Genomic DNA, 20,398 nt, shown 5'->3' with positions numbered 1-20,398 from the left:
ATATAAATATCCACATACAGTTGCTTGATTCTTTATCTCTGCCCTCTGGCTAGACTATAGCTAAATCTATTAACAAATTAAAATTACTATGCTTGTTAAAATCTGGCTCCTCACCCACTTATCCTTCATAGACAGATTCCATGGCACCCTCTTGCATGAGGGCCAAAGCACAAGTTGGGAAACTTCCTGATAATGGTGCCAATAGAAACTGGCATGGAATGTTATTGATACCTTGTTCTATCACTATGTGAGGACCACCTAGAAAAGAGCCCCATCTTGCTCCTCAACATGGTTCTGATGAAAAGGATGAGCCAAGGTCACAACTTACGATGCACTGACTTGAGCGCCATGCACTGGGAAGCAAGACGCCCCATCAGTCGGGAGACAAGGAGTTGCAAATCCAAACCCCAGGACACAGCAACATCAGGCAGGCCATATGCAGTGACAGTGAACTTGTATCCCCACTCATTGTTACTGCTGTCAGAATGAAAGAGGAACTGCAGCCGAGGACCATCCTTAAAGGTCACTTTCTAGAGACAAACAAAGTCATGTGGTCAAAGAGATGGCAGGAGGCTGCACCTCAGTAGTCAACAAGCAACTTGAAACTTAAAACATTTAAGTTTAAGAAAAAGTCTCTATTTCCAGAAGTTCAAACTATTAAAGGAAAAATGTACAAAGGTACAATTGAGCCCCCATATTTATAACTGTACTCACAAAGAAGCAAAACAAGGAGAAAAATGGATGTTCATCTTTGGAAACCTTGGGTGACCACCTGTTTGTAACCTTTCCAGCCAGCGATCATACTGATAGAGGCCTCTGCTCCCAACCAAGATTCCTGACAGCAGCCGACAACACAGCTCCCAACAGTTAGCCCAGAGACTAAGCAGAACTAACTGGGAGCTGGATTCTGAGCCCTTCTCCTGGATCTACTAGTCAAGAATGATAGTTCTGTTGTCCCAAGGTCTAACAAAAGGAGAAAAACTGCAGAAGGGGACACTTCACCTCTTTCTGTGAATGCCACTTACCTTGGGCCATTTATAAGTGCCAACTTTGGTGTCATAGCGTGTCTTCCCACCTCTAGAGTCAGTAAATTCCAAATAATCGTACCTGTGGAAGCACAGTTCCTGTTACTTCCTTCTCGTGTTTTTGACCACTGTAGCTTGAGAAAAGATTCTACGACTCTCACCTTTTCTCAGTCTCACACCTCTCATCAAATTCCACCTCAAAATAAGTTGCCCCTGGGCTAACAAAGACAGACACTTCATGGCAGTTATTTTCATAGTTGTGGGTGGATTCCTTGGTCCATGTATGCAATACCACAGGCTGTTCCTGCTGCCAGGTCTCTACGTCCATCTAGGAAAAAAAAATGAGTCATAAAAAACAGCTCAAATCACTCCACCACTGGTACAACAGGGTGCTATCAGCACTGCAGGGGCATGGGCTCTGGCAGCTCTGAAAAGCAGGGCTAAATGGCATGTCTGACTTGCAGTCCATATAGATATCAACACCTGCTCATCACTCAGTATAGCACACACCTGCTTTTACTATAGTCCTGGGGCTGTGACCAGCTTCTGTCTTTTAGCTACGATAGAACTATTTCTTACAAATGATTACGAGTATGACTTTTCAGTAGAGAATAAAACAAAACAAAAAAACCGAATTTGAGACTTAACATTGTTATTTAGGATTTTCGCAAATCTGAGACTTCTCCCTTCTTCCCTGACCTCCTTTTAAACCTATGAAATGTATATACATTTTCTATGCCATAGGGCTATTGTGGGATGCAGACCATTAGAAACTGTTTACTGAAAAATGAAGAAGAGACTTCTTTAAACATCAAACCTAATTTGCCTGTGAAGTCTTCTAAACTTCAGCTAAGTATTCACACCAATGAATTTCATACAGTTTCAAATGCTATTAATTGCATGGCTTCTCTTTTCTTATGCTGATGAAGACAAATCTACTAGGGTCAGCATTTACTACCCTTGTTGGAAGAACTGATCTACATGTGGAGGCATCAGTCAGAGCAGCCACTCTCTCCCAGGAGAGGAAAATGCAGGTTCAAGGGATGCCTTGAGTCACCTTGCTCAGGCCTCCTTCAGGGTCACTGCAAAGCTTCTTCAGCAGCTCTGTGAGGGTGCTGAACTCTCTCAGGAGTGTGCAGTGAGAAACATCTAAATTGCAGAAGTCTAGCAGGAAGATGACCTGCAGGAGAATGAATGGAGGGATTAGCATGTACTTTAGGCTCTCCTGGGATGAGCACCCCTCCCAGTTTATTACAAACAGCTTCCATTTTCTCTTACCAATTGACGAGCTGCCATGGAAAACACTGAATTACATAATTTTTCTACTATGGTTTTTCCACTATACTGTGACAAAAGGGATTCTAAAATCACTCTTGTGCTTGCCAGAAACTGTCCCACATCTACAAAACATAAAGAGAGTAGTTAATACTTTATTTAGGAGAAACATTACTTGCTTCATTGTCCCCAAAGATGAAGCTACAGAGCAGTGATTCTCAACCTGTGAGTCACAACCCCTTTGGGGATCAAATGAGCCCTTTCACAGGGGTCACCTAAGACTGATGTGGGAGTCCCCTCTGCATGCTGTGATTACCACTGATTAATAAAGAAACTGTTTTGGACCTATAGCAAGGCAGAACAGAGGTAGGCAGGGAAAACTAAACTGAATACTGGGAGAAAGAAGGTGGAGTCACAGAGAAGCCATGGAGCTGCCAGAGGAGATAGACATGAACTGCCAGTCAGAACTTTGCCGGTAGGCCACGAACCTCGTGGTAAAATATAAAATATTAAAAATGGGTTAATACTAGATGTAAGAGCTAGCTAGCAATACACTTAAGTGATCAGCAAAGTAGTGATTTAAGTAATATTGTTTTTGTTGATTATTTTGGGAGTCTCGGCAGCCAGGAAACAAACAAGCAGCTTCCTACTACATAAGACCATCAGAAAACACAGATATTTACATTATGATTCAAAATCGTAATGTAAAAATTACAGTTATGAAGTAGCAATGAAATAATATTATGGTTGGATATCACCACAACATGAGAAACTGTATTAAAGGGTCACAGCATTAATAAAGTTGAGGACCACAGCTGCCCAGGAATACAAAAGCTGGGGTTTTACATCAGATGAGACTGTTAGCCATCATGAAAATGCTTCTGGAAGGGAAAAACAGTGCAGATTTTAGTAAAAGGCTGCCATTAGAGTGAGCAATGCCTTTGTTCTTGTTACTTTCAGAGAAGTGGAGATAACATTTCTGTAAGTGAAGCTATTCCAGTCATAGAGGCACATGCCTGTAAACCCAGACTATGAGGCTGAGGCAGCAAAACTTTGAGTTTGAGGTCAGCCTGGGCTAGTAGTGAGACTCTGTGTCGAAGAAGAAAGATAAATATCAGCCCTGTTACAGGGCTGTGATACAGGAAGCCACGTGCACACCTGATATGTAAGGACACAAGTTACTGAGGAAGGGCATTCTCGCCGGGTCAGATTCTGACACCTGTCTGTGACCATGGATTGCTGACACTCACATTTTTCAATAAGATCCGTGGCGAGCTCTTTGGCTGTAGTGTCCGTGCTCTTGAGCTGCAGGAAGCACCAGGAGAGCAGGCTGCCTTGCACAGACCAGAACAGGGAGAAGAGCACAGAGCCAACCTCCCCATGGGCCCGGCTGAGCATCAACAATTCACACTGCAAAAAAGCAAAGTGTCCAGACAAGACTATTCAGAGAACACAGTAAGAGATCTCTCTACCAGAGCAACAATCACTGGAAAACAAAACACTATGCACATGGGGAATAGTCAATCCCATAGCAAATCAAGAAAGATACTTTATGAAGACTCCCCTCTACAAAAGGTTTTCTGCACCCCAAGGAGTCCATCCCATTGCTGATCTCTTCGTTCTCTTTTATCTTCACATTTCTTCTCTCTTTGTGGCTCTTCCCAAGTATTTGATCAAATTTCTCCTATCCTAAAATAACTGTTCATCTTTTTATGGATGTCTAGCCATCATCTTTGTTCTTGAAACTTTCTTTGAAGGGGTCACCTGACCTCTAGAGATAAGCTCTTGCACACAAGAATCATAGGCATATCAGAAGGTGGAATCAACTTCCCCAACCTGGAACCAAACCATCAGATAAATTATGATATGTCAAAAGACTATTGGACACAAATGAAAGACAGCACATATATCAACATTAATGAGTCTAAAAAACAATGCTCATTAAAGCAAATGTGTCACAGAGGACTGCATGCATATGATTCTGTAAGGCAAAATAAACACTCTGTGTCAGAATAACTAGACAAAAAAATAGAGAACCAGTGAGCCCAAATAAAGTTATTTAGAGAGGAGCAAGGAAGCTAGGCCACCAAAGGGCTAGTGGCAGAGAGCCTGAACTTCAGGGAGACTAGTTCTTAAATAGAGTTTTGTTTTTCAAATTGTTTGTGTGTGTCATCCATCCATCCATCCATCCATCCATCCATCCATCCAGCCAGCCAGCCAGCCAGCCAGCCACCCACCCACCCATCCATCCATCCACCCATCCATCCATCCACCCATCCACCCATCCATCCATTCTCTTCTGCATGTGTACCTCATTTAAAAGGTAGCTTCATAGCTGGGCATGATGGTACATACTTTTAATTCTAGCACTGAGGAAGCAGAGTCAGGTAGATTTCTGTGAGTTCAAGGCTAGTTTCTACATAATGAGTTTCAGGCCAGCCAGGGTGTGAGACCCTGCTGTATGTTTGTATTTATTTATTTAGGTGGGTTTTTTTTTTTTTTTTTTTAAATGGTTTCTCCGTGTAGTCCTGGATGTCCTGGAACTTACTCTGTAGATCAGGCTGGCTCAAACTCAGAGAGTTACCTGCCCTTGCCTCCTAAGTTTTGAGATTAAAGGTGTGTACCACTACATCTGGCTCTCTTTTTTTTTTTTTAAGGGAAAAAAAAGATGAAGAGCTGAGTTACTTCAGAGATTGAGAACACTTATTTCTTTTGCAGAAGACCTGAATTCAGTACCCAATACCTACATGGTGGCTCATGGTTCCAAGGGATCCAATGCCCTCTTCTGACATCCAAAGACACCAGGCATGTATGTCATGCACATACATGCATACAGGCAAAATACTTACACACATAAAATAAAAATAAACATAAACTTCAAAAACTAATAGATGCCTTCATTTATTATGGTTTTACTTCTGCCTTTCATTTCTTTAATTCTAGGGGCACCATTCCTCACAGGTATCAATTATCACCTGGAGGTCAAAGCTCCCTCCTGTACCTCAGATGCTCTGTTCACCCATGCCCTCACATTTCCTCCTCCCTGAGCTGCAGTTTCTTGAAATCCTGCCCACGATCTTTCATGTTCTTCCAACTGTCCTTTCTTTGCAGCTGTCCTCCAGTTGCCCAGCTGTCCAGCCACAGCTTCAACTACCATCAGTGTGTTATACATTATGATCCCCAGCATCGACTCCTTTCTGCAGTGTGCAGCCGGATCTCACCGCCTGAAGGCTCTACCTGTCCAGAGTCCACTCATTGCTTCTTCTCTTCAAGCGCCTGTTCCTTCCCATCTCCACAGGCTCTCTCAACCTACACTGCCTCCATCTTCTCGGCTAGGCAAGACCTTATTTATGTCTCTCCCAGGTTCCAGCACCGCCTTCTTCAGCCCTTCCTGAACTCCTCTGGAAAGGGCTGGGTGTGCTCCCCGGCCTCTCCCAGGACCACATGCCCACACTCTAACAGCATGACTACATAGTGAGAAGTGTCTGATCGATGCCATCGCATGTCATCTGCTCTCCAGACTGGGCTCCTCTATCACTAGATCCCCTGTGCCTGGAACAGGGCCTTGTACACAGCAGGCATCCAGTGGATACAGGTGGCTTAATAAACTCAGGAGAAAATGTTCAGGCAAGCAGTTCTGGCCACTTTTACACTTTTTCCTAATCCAACTCTACCTCTTTTGTCTAATCACCAGTATCTGAGGGGACTATGTTAGTGGCTGAATGATCTCTGCCGAGGAGCTTCAGTGCAGATCTAATGTCCCCTGTGTTCAGATGAGAGATGGCTGACAGGATAAGCACTTGATCTCCAAGTGCTAAGGCTTATGGGAAATCTCTTGACACAAATGCCACTTCATTTCTCTAGTTAGCTTACAAGTGTGACCCTGTGGAAACAGGACAAGACAGAGTGCCCCAGATTTTAGTCCTGGCTCCAGCATTTAGCAACTCCTCCCACAAAAAGCACAACCAGCAAGAGTGAAGCCCAATGGAATCCCTGAAGTTTTCTACGTCAGCATGTGACTGCAGAGGGATCAGGGAGGGCTCAGAAAGACTTGCACTCAAGGAACATACAGGATGGCAATGAGCTTCAAGGCATGGGAATAGCAGAAACAAAGATGGAGACTAGAATGAACTGTGACCAACTAGGATGAAGAGCACATGTTGATAAGAAGTAGTTAGAGTGAACATTATAAGGAAGACTCAGAGAAGGGCAAAAGAGTCCAGTAACATGACAGAAAGCACGAAGTCAAAAACAAAGAATTGATGTAATGCAGAAGTCATGTTAGTTTGAAGACATGGTAGCTAAACAATGGTCAGTCTCAGTGGGCCTGTGACCACTGGTGACTTAATTAGCCTACATGCTCTGTAAGGGTTACAAGAGAAATAGCAGAACTGCTCACGAGCCCACTACTGTGGGTCGCTCTATCAACAACTTGATAACAGGAAAACACTAACAACTGGAGGAGTTCAGGGCCAGGGATATGGCTCAGTTGGTATGTCAGTTGCCTAACATACATGAAACCCCGCATTTCATTCCAGTACTGTAAAAACTGGGTATAGTGGCACATGTCATTTACAGTCAAAGCACACTGGAGATGGAGGCAGAGGAATCATAGCCTTGAAGTCATTCTGGGTAGGCTAGTCTAAGATAGATGAGACTGTATGAAAAACCAAAAGCACCAAAAATAAATAAATCCATAAATAAACAAATAGACCTAAAGACACTAAACCACAAGATACAAGATAAGTTATTCTGAACTTTACATTTCCAAATTCCTTTCTCCTACTCTTGGGTGCTTGGTAAAACTGTTTAAGCATTTTGCAATCAGCAGTATGGGGTAGGGCCTGGAAACCATTTTTCTATCAGGCAATGCTTATTTGGGAGCAGCATAAGCTGCACTCTGAGAAGCACAAAATATATCACTAACACAAGATAAAGAGATCACAGCATCACAGTGGACAGGGCTAAAAATTCATGAACTCATCTTAAGTTTTCAAAAAATCAATGCAGTTTAAAAAAAAAAATCAGGTCTTGCTGGGCTCACTGACCAGTACTCACTGGGGAACTTAATGACTCCGGCCTCTGCTCACAGAAGTCTTAGCAACCAAGCACTCTTACGTTTTTACTTCTTGCTGAAGTAAACAAAAAGCCCCTAATTTGTTTGCAGGGGTTGGCTAGGAACCTCTGTGTCCATGTGAAGCAGTCAATACCAAAGTATAATCATATTGTAAACGAGGGCTACAAGGAGGGCACAGCAGCTGGCTGACTATGTTCCTGAGAGCAGGAAGTGAAGACAACAGGCGGCTGTCACTAGGTACCTCTCGAGCAGCAACAGACAGGAGCGTGTTCATGACTGCCAGGACTTCACTGGTGTTTGTGCTGGCCAGGTCACTTTTCTCAGGTAAAAGTAGAAGACCTCCTGGATCCTTATCACTGAAAGGATACAAACTTGTCAAACATATAGTTACAACATGTTTTCTACCTTGAACGGTTCCAAAAAGAATATAGACAGATTTCAATGTCAGGGGTCCGAAAGACAAACTGCATGGTCCATTATATTTTATGTAAATCTATTAGCATCTTCAAGAACAACACATCTTCAAGTTCTCCCATTCCTGCTTCTCTTCTTTCTGCAAACTACTATTCCATGCTTTTGCGCATGCGCACATGTGTTTATGTGTTGGCCAGAAGATAACCTTGTATATTATTTGTATATTGTTCCTCAGGAACTTTGAGAAAGGGTCACTCATTGGCAAGGGACTTGCCACCATGCCACCTTGGTTGCCTGGCCAGCAAGCCCTAGGGATCCACCTGTTTTTGTCTAGCACTAGAATTACAAGTCATATCCACCATGCCTGGCCGACCTTGCCTGCCAGCCTTCCTTGCCGGCCTTCCTTCCTTCCTTCCTTCCTTCCTTCCTTCCTTCCTTCCTTCCTTCCTTCCTTTTCTTTTTTTTAATGTGGATTCTGGGGATTGAACTCAAGTTCAAGTCTTCTTGAACACTTTACCAACTAAGCTATCTCCCCAGCCCTCGTTTTTTGTTTTTGAGACAGGGCTTTTCTATGTAGTCTAGGCAGACCTGGAATTCACTAAGTATGTAGCCCAGGTTGGCTTCAAACTCCCAGAAATCCTCCTGTCTCTGTTGCCTGAATGCTAGAATTACAGGCATGTGCCACTATACAGAATTGCAGTCAGTTTTTAAGTGGTTGCGCCTGTAGACTTACATATAAGACCTGAACCTCCTTTAATTATAGTTTTTATCTTTAAAATTCCCTTTGAGGGGGCTGGAGAGATGGCTCAGAGGTTGAGTGCATTGGCTGCTCGTCCAGAGGTCCTGAGTTCAATTTCCAATAACCACATGGTGACTCACAACCATCTATAATGAGATACGGTGCCCTCTTCTGGGATAAAGGTGTACGTGCAGATGGAGCACTCACTAAGATAAAATAAATAAATCTATAAAAAGTCATAAAAATCATTAATAAAAAATTCCCTTAGAGGGCTGGAAAGATGACTCAGAGGTTAAGAGCATTGGCTGCTCTTCCAAAGGTCCTGAGTTCAAGTCCCAGCAACCACATGCTGGCTCACAACCATCTATAAAAAGATCTGGTGCCTTCTGGCCTGCAGACATACATGCAGGCAAAACACTATATATATAATAAGTAAATAAATCTTGAAATAAAAATAATAAAATTCCCTAACAAACTGAAGCACTCAGAAAATAATTCACAAGGGCCCAACTCTAACTGGTTTTATAATGACGGGACTTGGGGTACAGCACTATTCCAGTCACTCTTATACCTAGGAGGAACTTAGAAACTGATCATTTTAGATTAGTAGAGAAATCACAATTCCAAAGACATGAGAAGCAAGAAATATCTAAAATAATAACAACAATAATTTTGCAAAATTCAAAGTACTCGACAAATAAAGAGAAGTAAACTTACCTAAAATATGTGCAGAGTGAACGGAAAGTGAGTTGCAGAGATTGCTTGTGTTCGTGCTCAGTGACATTCTTCTAGGAAACCAGAAACTGCACATTTAGAAAATCGATTCCATAACATTCTTGAGACCTTAGAGCAGTACAGAACACCACCACCCACTGGACCATCTCATAACATCCAACTAAGCCAATAAGCGGCACTCTCCATGGCTTCTGCATCAGCTCCTGCTTCCAGGTTCCTGCTCTGAGTTCTTGTCTTGACTTCCTTCAAGATGAACAGTGATGTGGAAGTTTAAGCCAAATAAACCCTTTTCTCCCTAAGTTGCTTTGGTCATTGTTTTCCATTATAGCAACAGAAACCCTAACTAAGACAGAAACTGGTACCAGGATCATGGGGTATTGCTGTGATAGACCTGACCATGTTATTTTGTGAGGACTGTAGAAGGACTATGGAACTCTGGGCCAGAAAAGCCATTGAGTATTCAGAGCTTGATCAGTTATTCTATGGGAGCTTGGAAGATCAGAGAGAAAGGCAGATGATGGACACCTGGCTTGTGGAGTTCCAGTGGGAAGTTTGAGAATCTATTAGGACCATTGCATATTCTAAATTAAGAATCTGTGGTTCTGATTAGCTGCGGTTGAAGAATCAGCTGTGAGTAACAAGAGACCAGAACCACTAAACTAAAACTGTTGCTTTCCTTGGACAATTGACACTGATCAGCTGGGGTTAGGAAATTAGCAGTGATTAAGAGAAAAGACCAGCATCATTGGGGTGAAATCTTCTAGGAAGTGTTCCCTCAAAGTCAGCACACAGAGGTTGTGTTCCAGAGGCAGTCAAGATTATACCTCACGCCAGCAACCAAACTTAGTAATATATAAGAATCACCCAGGTGGTACTGGTTTTGAAGGCATGAAGGAGTCACAGAGAACAACTGAGGCTTGGCACTATGAGAAGCCAGGAAAGGTTACTGGACAAAGTGCACCTTCAGTAGCAGCTAAAGACCCAAACTGAAGGGGTCATGGAGAGAAGCTGAGGCTTGGCACTATGAAAAGAGTCTAGGAGAGGCTATCGGTGAAAGTGCAGCCCAGTTGCAGCAAGGGACTCCAGATTCTTAAAGATTCCAGTACTATGGGATGACCATCAATGAAAGCAACAGGTATGGAGCAGAGCCAGCCTGAGCCTAGGAGACAAGCTATGTGTGTTGCATGCGGCAGAGCCAGAGAAGTGACCCAAGCCTTTTGGAGGAGCCCAGAAGACTGTGAGTGAGCAGCAGCATTGGACACTGAGCTATTTATACACACTTGGAAAGTGGTTTTGCTTTGTTTTGATGGTGACTGTGCCCTGGTTCTTCTCTCTTGAAGTAAGACAGTATTTAACTTATTCTTATATTTATTTTACAGGCATCCACAGATGAGAAACTTTTAATTTTTAAAGACATTTGGACTTTTACAAAGACTGTATTTTAAAAGAGACTGCATATTTTAGAGGCTGACTTTTTCAAGACTGTGGGACTTTTAAAATTTGAAAAGTTTCTGTTGTAATGTTGATATTCATGTGTGACCTTGGAGCTGAACAAGAAAGAACATGTTACGGCTTACAGCGACATGTTTATGAGTCAAGTTGACAAGGGTCACCAGCCCTTGAACACCTCTTTCTAGAAAAGGCACTGAAGGAGATTTCAGAGTATTTAAGACATAAGCTTCTGCTAGGCACAGAACATAAGAAGATAACATTGGGAACATTAGAGGGGCACAAGAAATAGTTACCTGAAGAGAATTGTTTGGCAACATAAAATTAGCAGGGCTGTTTAATTCACCAGAGTGTGAAGGAAAAAAGCAACCTGATCCCTTTCTGAAGGAATGAACAGAGACAAGGCTGCTCTGCTCACAGACACACCATTCAAGTAGTCAGATGTCTCCTGTTTCATGTGGGGAATACGCTAAGAACAACCTCAACAACTAATCATTCATTCAGCTACCTGATGAATGCTTCCAACAAACAAATGGGGTAGTCTTGGTATAAAGGGTTCTGTTTGGCAGTGCTTTTAACTACAAAAAGCACCTTTCACCACGGTACTGAATCTGAGTAACATCGAGCAAGGCCCTAAGAAGTTAGGAAGAAATAACTGAGGTTCTCTTAAAACTTGGCTATATTTTCTTGAAAGTCATCTATTGAGCTGGTTACAAATAAAATAAATAGGTCAGGAATTACTTCAAAATGACACTAGGTAGGTGGGAGAACTGAAGAGTAAGTGAGGTATATCACATATGAAACAAGGTTAGCCTGAGTGACAAGGATTCACTATATTACTGTTTTAATTTTTTTCTTGTAATTTTCTTCTAATTGCTTTAACTTCTTTTTGGGAAAGAAAGGATAAGAAGATTTCATTGTAGGCAAGTCATAAGGGTGGAAACTCCACTGTGACTAAGAAGAGGACAAGTTGTGAGATCTAGATTGAGGACAACACATGTCTTTCAAAAGCTCACGCAAAGCTCTGCGGATAGTGATGGCATCAGAAAACACTGTCGTGTATTTAGAGAAGATAAAGACTAACTCAGTAATGGAATCCACACTTTTGGTACATAATTACCATCATGGTGAAGAGCTGGTTCCGCCGGGTCTGTCGATCAGGAAAGAAAATGGCAGCCCCATTGAGAAGGGTGTTCCTGACTTCTTGTTTTAGGATCTCCATGGGCACAGAATCTCCATCAGCTCTATCTACCACTAATGAAAAGGAACAATGGGTCAGCTCTACCACATTCCACCTGTCCATTAATTAACCTGCTATAACTGATTACACATTCACTACTTTCCATGTTGTGCTCTGTATCAAAGTGAGCTATTTCTGTGTATAGGTTAGGCAGTATAAGTAATTTAGCTTTTCTTTACATGTAACTAAAACAAAGACTACACAAACAAGTTTTTTACGTCTTTGTCTGTTCTTTTGAGACACTCTTGGCAAAGCCTTTTTTTTTTTTTGGTTTTTCGAGACAGGGTTTCTCTGTGGCTTTGGAGCCTGTCCTGGAACTAGCTCTGTAGACCAGGCTGGTCTCGAACTCACAGAGATCCGCCTGCCTCTGCTTCCCAAGTGCTGGGATTAAAGGCGTGCGCCACCATCGCCCGGCTCCTTGGCAAAGCCTTAAAAGTACTCTTAGATGTGGCATGTGTTTCATCCTCAATCTGTTATTACAATCTCTCACTCTCAATCTATTGGCCTAATCCCAGTGTTAAGATTTAACAGAGAGATAGTGATTACCCTCAATATAATAGAACTGTACCTGAAACTAGCAGGAAGTTGGCTGTAAAAGAACAAACCCTCAATCTAAAACACTAATCCAAAAGGTATCAAACAAAATGCTCCTGGTATGTTAGAGATATAAATCAGTTGGCAGAGCACTTGCCTAGTTTCGTGATGCTTTGGGTTTATGGGTCCAGGACCACATAAAACAGTGTAGTGATGCTTGCTTATAATTCTGGTACCCAAGAGCAGAGATAGGAAGATCAGAAATTCAAGGTCATTCTCAAGTGCTTAGTGAGTAGGAGGCCAGCTGGGATACATAAAACCCATTCTCAAGGAAAAAAGAAAGAAAAAAATGGGAGGGAGGGAGGAAGGAAGGCAGGCAGGTTCATGTCCCACAATCTCTTTCTGGCTCACATGGTCACTGGACCCCTCACACTTCTATAGCCAAGTGGTCACCAGTACAAAGTCACATTCAAGGCACTCCCCAGTCCCTACCATCACATAAGTGTGTGTAGAGCTCCTTGGCAGCCTGCATTCCCTCAGGGCACTGTGCTGCAGGTTTCTCCTCCTCAGAGGCAGCTGGTGGGTCACTCTGCAGCACTGAGAAGCAGCTCTGCAGAAGCTGCAGCAGCAGGGTCTGTGCACAGATGCATTCTTCCCTTGGGCTTCAGAAGACAAAGAATATCAGAGAGCAGAAAAGCAGGTTCATTTTACCCTCCAAAGCCATGTAGCTGTCTACAAAGGACTTCCCTCAAGCCATCAGGTTCAGGAAAGGAACACCACCAGACACCTGGAAACAGACCCTGTCTGACTGCCCACTGGGGAAGGAAGCATATTTGTGATTTGTTTCTTCACCTGTAAAATGAGGAGACAAATCATGTCCTTTATCTAAAAAGCTGAGATCAGAACATTTGAGCCTCAAACTTTGGATTTTTTTTTCATGATTTTGGAATATTGGCACATGCATGCATGCATCAGAGAGGGAAAAGGAGAGAGGGGAGGTGAGCAGAAGGGGGGGGGAGAGGGAGAAGAGAGAAGGTGGGGTAGAGGGAGCTCTCTTGGAGTCAGGACACAAGTGTGAATATGAAATTCATGGAGCTGGAGAGATGGCTTGCTCCACAACCATAAAAATTGACTGACATTCACATTTCAGTTCTGTGTAACAAGCTAGGCATCCCTGTGAGCTCAGTAACCCAGTTCCAAGGGGTGTGTGTGTGTGTGTTCGGGGAGGAAGTGGGGCACCAGAGACAGGAGGATTTCTAGGGTTTACTGGCTTTCAGCCTAGCTAAGAAAAAAAAAAGTGATATCCAATGCCCTCTTCTGGCCCTCACATACACACAGGTCCACATATCCACCTTCATGAGCACCAACTCATACACATACACACACACACACACACACACAAAATAAATAAGTAGATAGATAAATAAGTGAATGATTTTTTTAAATGAAATTCATTTGCATACAACTTTTTTATGTATTTTTTTTCAGTGCTGCAGATTGAAGCCAGGGCCTTGTGCATGCTTAGCAAGCACTCTGTCACTAGGACTGAAGTCAGGACCTTGCGCATGGTAAGTTAGCACTATGGTGCGGGGTTATGACTCCCAGCCACACAATAGTTTTAGCTCAGCTGCATTTGACTGTGATTCATGATATGAAGTGAGATATGAAATTTTCCATTTGTGGCATACAAACAGTTTTCCCAATTTGGGGATTTTGGATAAAAGATGCTCAACTTGCATCGCGATAATGCCTGGCCTGTTTATACTAGCAGGACAATCAATAACGAAATGTTTGAGGAAATATTTCCTAAACATTTTATAGAAATCTGAGGTGCCATTTTCAACAATCAAATATTTCAAATCAAAAGAATACATACAAAAAAATAGATAAAAAGAATATCCATTTCAGCTTTTTTATGATTGTTACTTTATAACAAATTCTGACCTACTTTTGCTTTAATTTACTGTAAAAATTCCAGAAGATCTGCAAATCAAGACCCGTGAAGTCCAGGAAAGACTTATATTTTAAGCCACTTTCCTTCTGTTGCACCTAAAAAAATAAAGACCAGAAAAAAAGTAAAATTAAAAATATATTTAGAGAAATATTGGGATGTCTCACTTATTGTCGTGGTTAAGAAATGAGATAACCCACCTAAATGAAACTTCCACACGACTTAGAAATACACGTGTGTGCAAACACAGATAACTATGACACTAACGCACACATGGCCACACAGGCTCTCTATCTTCATAACACATACATAAAGGTTTACATGATAATGATGCCCAGGACTGTCCTACAATGTATTTGACTTCCCTACTTGTGGGCTGCACTTCTGTCGTAACCTAGTTACTACTCCTAGGCCTTTCTCTTTTCTCTGCTCTCATAAGAGTTCTTTTTCGTTTGTTTGTTTTTCTTTTTCGAGGCAGGGTTTCTTTGGAACCTGTCCTGGAACTGGCACTGCAGACTAGGCTGGCCTTGAACTCACGGAAATCCGCCTGCCTCTGCCCCCCAAGTGCTGGGATTAAAGGAAGGCATCTTCACCACATCGCCTGGTAAGAGTTCTTAGCTGACACAGACCCAGACGCCATATGTGCACAGCTCAACAGCTTCTTGTGCACTGAAGACAAAGAAAGCTAAGGGTGGACACTGCTGCACACACATGAGGGCTCCCCTGAAGTTAGCCAAGTACTCCATGGTAAGTAAGATTCCCTTGAGTGAATTGATATTGTGATTTACTAGTAATTGTAAAAATCAGCATCAAAACCCCAATTATTTCAAACTCAAACCCTGACAGTTAATACATTTAATAAAAGAAATTCACCTCTAGACTTGAGAAGTAATTCTCAAACTTAAAGAACAAATCCCGTGATGCTGCTTTGTTTGCTGCCCCTGCACAAGCACAAGTAGGCACAGAACCATGTGCCTGCAGGTCTACTCCAGGCAACCTCACAAGTGCCACATGCCATGTAGTATTCCACAGACTGGTGCCACAGAACCCACTCTGCCCAGCCTTTTTGTATTATTATGAAGTATGAGAGCTTTTGTGCTCACTGATATTGCCATCGCTTCAGAGAGGCCAAGTTTTAAAGATGCCTGTTTCCCTTAACACTGTCATTCATGTCTCCTGGAGGAATGTTGTACAACAACGGAAAAAACCCTACCAGGTCTTGGGCGAGCTGCTGTATGAATTGCAGAGTCCTGAGGAGCAGGGTGGCCCCATAGATATTCTCTGTGTCCTTTCTGCAATGGGCATAGAGGATACTTTGTTCAGCTTCTGCCCTTGCAGGCCGGAGGTACCCGCTGATACTCAAGCCTTGTACACCCAAACGTTCTGCTGACTCCTGGCGTGTGCAGAGGAACTTCACCATCAAGTACTAGAAAGGATAAAAGAGAACTAAGAGAAGGAACTGGAATCCCTAAGTGCAATGAAAGAGGACTGAGAGGCCTTTTTAGGAAAATCCCTCTTGGTTTTACTAAGTATTTTTTTTTTAAGATTTATTTATTTATACAGTATCCTGCCTGTAGGTCAGAAGAGGGCACGAGATCTCATTACAGATGGTTGTGAGCCACCATGTGGTTGCTGGGAATTGAACTCAGGACCTCTGGAAGAGTAGTCAGTGCTCTTAACCTCTGAGCCATCTCTCCAGCCCTTACTAAGTATTTTTTATAAAGTGTCACCATACCCAATACTGGGGACACAAAATAAGTGGTATCTTCAGTCAACAGAAAAAAAAAACACAAGCACTAAGTCAAGTTCTGTAGAAATCATACTAAGAGCAATGGCTTTCTGAAAGGCAAAAACCAGGTAGAAGTGAGAGAATTAGTCTTGCTAAAAACAGATATTTGATGAAAACAGTCAATGCCATAGGGAATCACTTCAAGTTCTCAACCAGCATGTGCAGCTCACACAGAAGAAAAGGAATGGCCTTGTCTGTGCAAACAGAGCAAACAGAGCAAAGGCATTTTGGAAGCTCAGCTTTGGTACAAACTGCTTCTTAACGGGAAAATTCCTTTTTTGGGGGGATTTTTGAGACAGGGTTTCTCTGTAGTTTTTGGAGCCTGTCCTGGAACTAGCTCTTGTAGACCAGGCTGGCCTCGAATTCACAGAGATCCCCCTGCCTCTGCCTCCCGAGTGCTGGGATTAAAGGCGTGTGCCACCCACCGCCCGGCTGAAAAATTCCTTTTATAAAGGCCTTGTTGTCCTTTCTTACTTGTGGTTTTACATTTTATTTATTTATTTCATGAGTGTGGGCACATGCATCTCACAATGTGCTTGTGGAGGTCAGAGGACAAACTAAAGCAGTTGGGATCAAACTCAGGTGTCAGGCTTGGCAGTACGCACCTTTACCACTGAATCATCCCATTGGTAAGAAAGCCTTTCTGAATCTATTACTCAACTGTACAGCGAAGTACTGAGCACATACTATGTAAGAACTCTGAAGAAAGTTCTGAGTTCTCTTACCTACTCTAAGATTTACTCCTAAGAAAAATAAATTACATGGAAAGGCAGTTACTGCTCTCAAAACTGGGGAACAAATCCACCCCTCTTGAACGGATGCCTGTGGAATGTGGTTGGCCTTTCTGACGCATCTCAGTAAAGCTAAAGATTATGGCCCAATTCTCTTACAGCATGTATCATGATTCCACACCCTCTCTCAAATAAAGTCTTCTCTGGTAAACCCCAGGCGGGGTTAAATCTCCCTTTGTCACAGAATAATATTACATCTGCCTCTCTCATGCCCTCTAAGGTCCCCGGGGTTGGTTCAGGGCTGGTGCAGTCAGCCATGTTTGTAGAAGGGGAGAGCAGGTGAATGAGCGAAGAGCAAACTGGCTACTGCTTACTTTGGCAACTCTGCACTGTTGCAACTTGACATCAGCTTCATCCCACTCTTCTTCCAGCTCAAACCAGCCAATGGGATCATCCTCTCCAAGGTCATCAGATGAGCAACCAATCCTGTGAATACAAGTGTAATCATAAACATTTTCTTGGTTTTGTTGAGACCAGGTTTCTCTGTAGCTTTGGAGACTGTCCTGAAAACCTGCTCTGTAGATCAGGCTAGCTTCGAACTCACAGAGATTCGCTTGCCTCTGCCTCCCGAGTGCTGGGATTAAAGATGTGCACCACCACTGCCCAGCTATAAACATTTTCCTACTTTCCTAAGTTTCTTCAGAGCCTGATAGATAAAGCCTCATCTAAATGACTTTTAAGCCAGGCATTTCCAGTGAGATGCAGGAGTGATGCAGCAAAATGGGTACCTCTGAAAATGGAGAGGCAGGAGGGGCTTCCCTTCCCTAAGTCTGGCAAACTTGTGCATGACTAGCCTGAGGTTTGAGCCATGTACAAACAGTTGAAGGGTAAATGCTTCCAATCCTGTAGCTCTCAACAGGAAAATCTCAGCCTTCACAGGCCCCTGTTAATTAGCAAGTCCTCCAAAGGAAGCATTCCATCCTTAAAGCTAATGGATAATTGCAAGCTGCTCTTTAAAAGCCAGATGGTCAAATGCTGCTCCCTCTTAACAATTAAGTAACTAACAAAGGAGTACGCATTCTTAAATACCATTCTTTTTTGTTTGTTTGTTGTTTGTTTGAGATAGTTTTACTATGGTAGCCTTGGCTACCCCAAAACTCACTATGTAGATCAGGCTGGCCTTGAACTAGTAAGAGACTTGCCTGCCTCTGCCTCCCAAATGCTAAGATTAAAAGCCACCATGTCTGGCTTCAAATTCCATTAATACCTCACACTACTTGGCCTATGACTCAGCTATCACACTAACAGCACAGAAGTGTTCTGTATAAACACGACAAGCAACCACAAATAACTGCAGGGAAAAGTAAAGAAAACCCAGAATAAGTTCTGGAACAAAGGAAAAATTTTGCTCTCTTCCTCACATAGGTCTTTCTTGGTAGAAATCTTCTGTCATACAACTGACCACAACAGAACAGGTAGGATTTGCTAAGCTCTAAATGCCAATGAGTCTCATCCATAACACATGTTTGAGAAATTTTAAATGTATTCTTTAAGGGCAAGGGATATAGTTCAGTGGCATAGCATTTGCCTAAAAAATGTGAGAACCTGGTTCCATCCTTGGCTGTATTCCTGTCCCCCTACCACCATGCCTGGCAGAAAGTGTCCTGAAGGAAGTCTGCAATGTAGAAAGCTGGCAAAGAGTCAGGGACTACAGAAGCAAGTGCTCGCACTAAACCACATTTTACAGCAGCAGGTGCTGACTGGGGAGCAGAGTGCTAGGAGAACACAACAGGCAAGACGTTTCTAGTTCCAAAAGGAGAGAAGCTATTATATATGTAGGCCAACAAAGTTGGCCTATATTGAAGAATAACTCATGCTAGAACCAGATCAAATCATTAAGGGATTTATGAATAAGTTTGTATTTAGGTTAAAAAAAATTCATCCTGTATAAGATTTCTTGTTTGACAGAAAATTTAGAAGAAAAGACCTATTTTAATATCCCAAGAGTGAGAACATGGCTGCTTAAAATTAGGTGGCACCTGTAGCCATTATTAAAAAAGAAATTACGCTAGGTGTGGTGGTAGATAGGCCCAGGACACAGGAAGCTGAGGCAGGAAGACTGCCACAAGTTCCAGGGTAGCCTGGGCTACATAATGAGTTTTAGGCTATCTAGACTAATAAAATTTTGTCTCAAAAAACAAACCAACAGCCAGGTAGTGGTGGCACACACCTTTAATCCCAGACCTTGGAAGACAGAGGCAGGCAGATCTCTGAGTGAGTTTGAAGCCAGCCTGGTCTATAGAACAAGTTCCAGAAAAGCCAGGGCTATTCGGAGAAATTCTGTCTCAAAAAACCAAACCAAACAAACCCAAAAAACTCCAAAACCAACCGACAAAACAAACAAACAAACAAACAACCCCCCCCAAAAAAAAACAAAAAACAAAGGAAGATGGGGACAAGGAAAGAAGAGGAAGAGTTTTATGTCCTTCCCAGAACTACTGAATTAGACCTGTATTTTCACAGGAGATTTGTATGCACATTCATGTCTAAGTAGCACATATTGGGCAATGTTTTAGGACTGCTGTTAACCTTGGGAAATACAAGAGCATAGGCAGTAAATCCAAGGCTCTGATCTACAAGTTCTAACTTTAGCAGCAATAGGAAGGCAACACTATCAGGGGTCACCAAAAGCCTCTGTGACTTCATCCACTTTAAGTCTTTATCTTAACAACTGACATCACACTTATTCCCTGATTTCTATGGGTATAGCCTGGCTTACCCCCTATTCTCTGAGTTTTTTTGTTGTCTCTTAACTAGTGCTATTCATCAAGGAAACCTATGTTTTCCTAGTCCACAGTCCTTCAGAGCCATCTCTTCTATCTCCACGTCTTCATTTAGTTTGATTTGTTTGAGACAAGGCCTCAACCTGTAGTTCAGGCTGGCCTTGAACGCTCAGAAATCCTACTTCAGCCTCCTAAATGCTGGGATTAAAGGCATGAGGCACCACACCTGGATTCAGTATTTTTAATGACCATGTCAAAGATTGTAGAGCCTGTCCCTACAATACCAGAGTCTCTTCTAGGGTGCTGATCTGTTTGTCCTACTGGTTATAACACATCTAAGTCTTCCCAGCAGGACTAACAGTGTGCACACCACCCTCCATAAACCTGCTTCTCCCTGGGACATTTTTTATTTTAGAGAAAAGCACTACCAAGTTCCCCACATGACTATGACCCACACCATGAACTCAGTGTTGCCTAAGCCTTCTTTTCTCTTCCATTTGCTAGTCAGTCATCCCCAAGCCCTACCACATCAGGCCACCTTGCTCCACTGCTGCGGCTACAAAGGTTGTTATGCTGGTCGAGGCCACTTTTACCTCCTCCCAGCCCCTGCCTCTATGCTTGTTTTCCTCTATCCACGGAGCTGCAGCACATGCCTA

General features: G+C 42.7%; 1 protein-coding gene across 2 annotated transcripts in view; it reads right to left on the bottom strand.

The window, feature by feature from the left end:
- The window catches only part of Zzef1 (zinc finger ZZ-type and EF-hand domain containing 1), a 133,653-nt gene that overhangs the window by 61,835 nt on the left and 51,420 nt on the right, over window positions 1-20,398 (bottom strand). Inside the window, exons 12-24 of one of the 2 annotated variants that reach the window (XM_057773736.1) lie at window positions 17,334-17,445; window positions 15,653-15,865; window positions 14,437-14,537; window positions 12,981-13,150; window positions 11,835-11,968; window positions 9,248-9,318; window positions 7,619-7,733; window positions 3,551-3,710; window positions 2,304-2,425; window positions 2,083-2,205; window positions 1,187-1,353; window positions 1,026-1,107; window positions 329-530 (exon numbers count right to left, since the gene is read on the bottom strand). In XM_057773736.1, the coding sequence (XP_057629719.1) occupies window positions 329-530; window positions 1,026-1,107; window positions 1,187-1,353; window positions 2,083-2,205; window positions 2,304-2,425; window positions 3,551-3,710; window positions 7,619-7,733; window positions 9,248-9,318; window positions 11,835-11,968; window positions 12,981-13,150; window positions 14,437-14,537; window positions 15,653-15,865; window positions 17,334-17,445 (1,772 nt within the window). The remainder of the gene's footprint in view (window positions 1-328; window positions 531-1,025; window positions 1,108-1,186; window positions 1,354-2,082; window positions 2,206-2,303; window positions 2,426-3,550; window positions 3,711-7,618; window positions 7,734-9,247; window positions 9,319-11,834; window positions 11,969-12,980; window positions 13,151-14,436; window positions 14,538-15,652; window positions 15,866-17,333; window positions 17,446-20,398) is intronic. The other variant, XM_057773737.1, reaches the window with a different exon arrangement.

The sequence above is a fragment of the Chionomys nivalis genome, chromosome 7 (genome assembly GCF_950005125.1).
Source record: "Chionomys nivalis chromosome 7, mChiNiv1.1, whole genome shotgun sequence".
Taxonomy (NCBI): domain Eukaryota; kingdom Metazoa; phylum Chordata; class Mammalia; order Rodentia; family Cricetidae; genus Chionomys; species Chionomys nivalis.
Note: the sequence above shows the minus strand (reverse complement) of the source record. Positions and strands in the feature narration are given on the sequence as shown.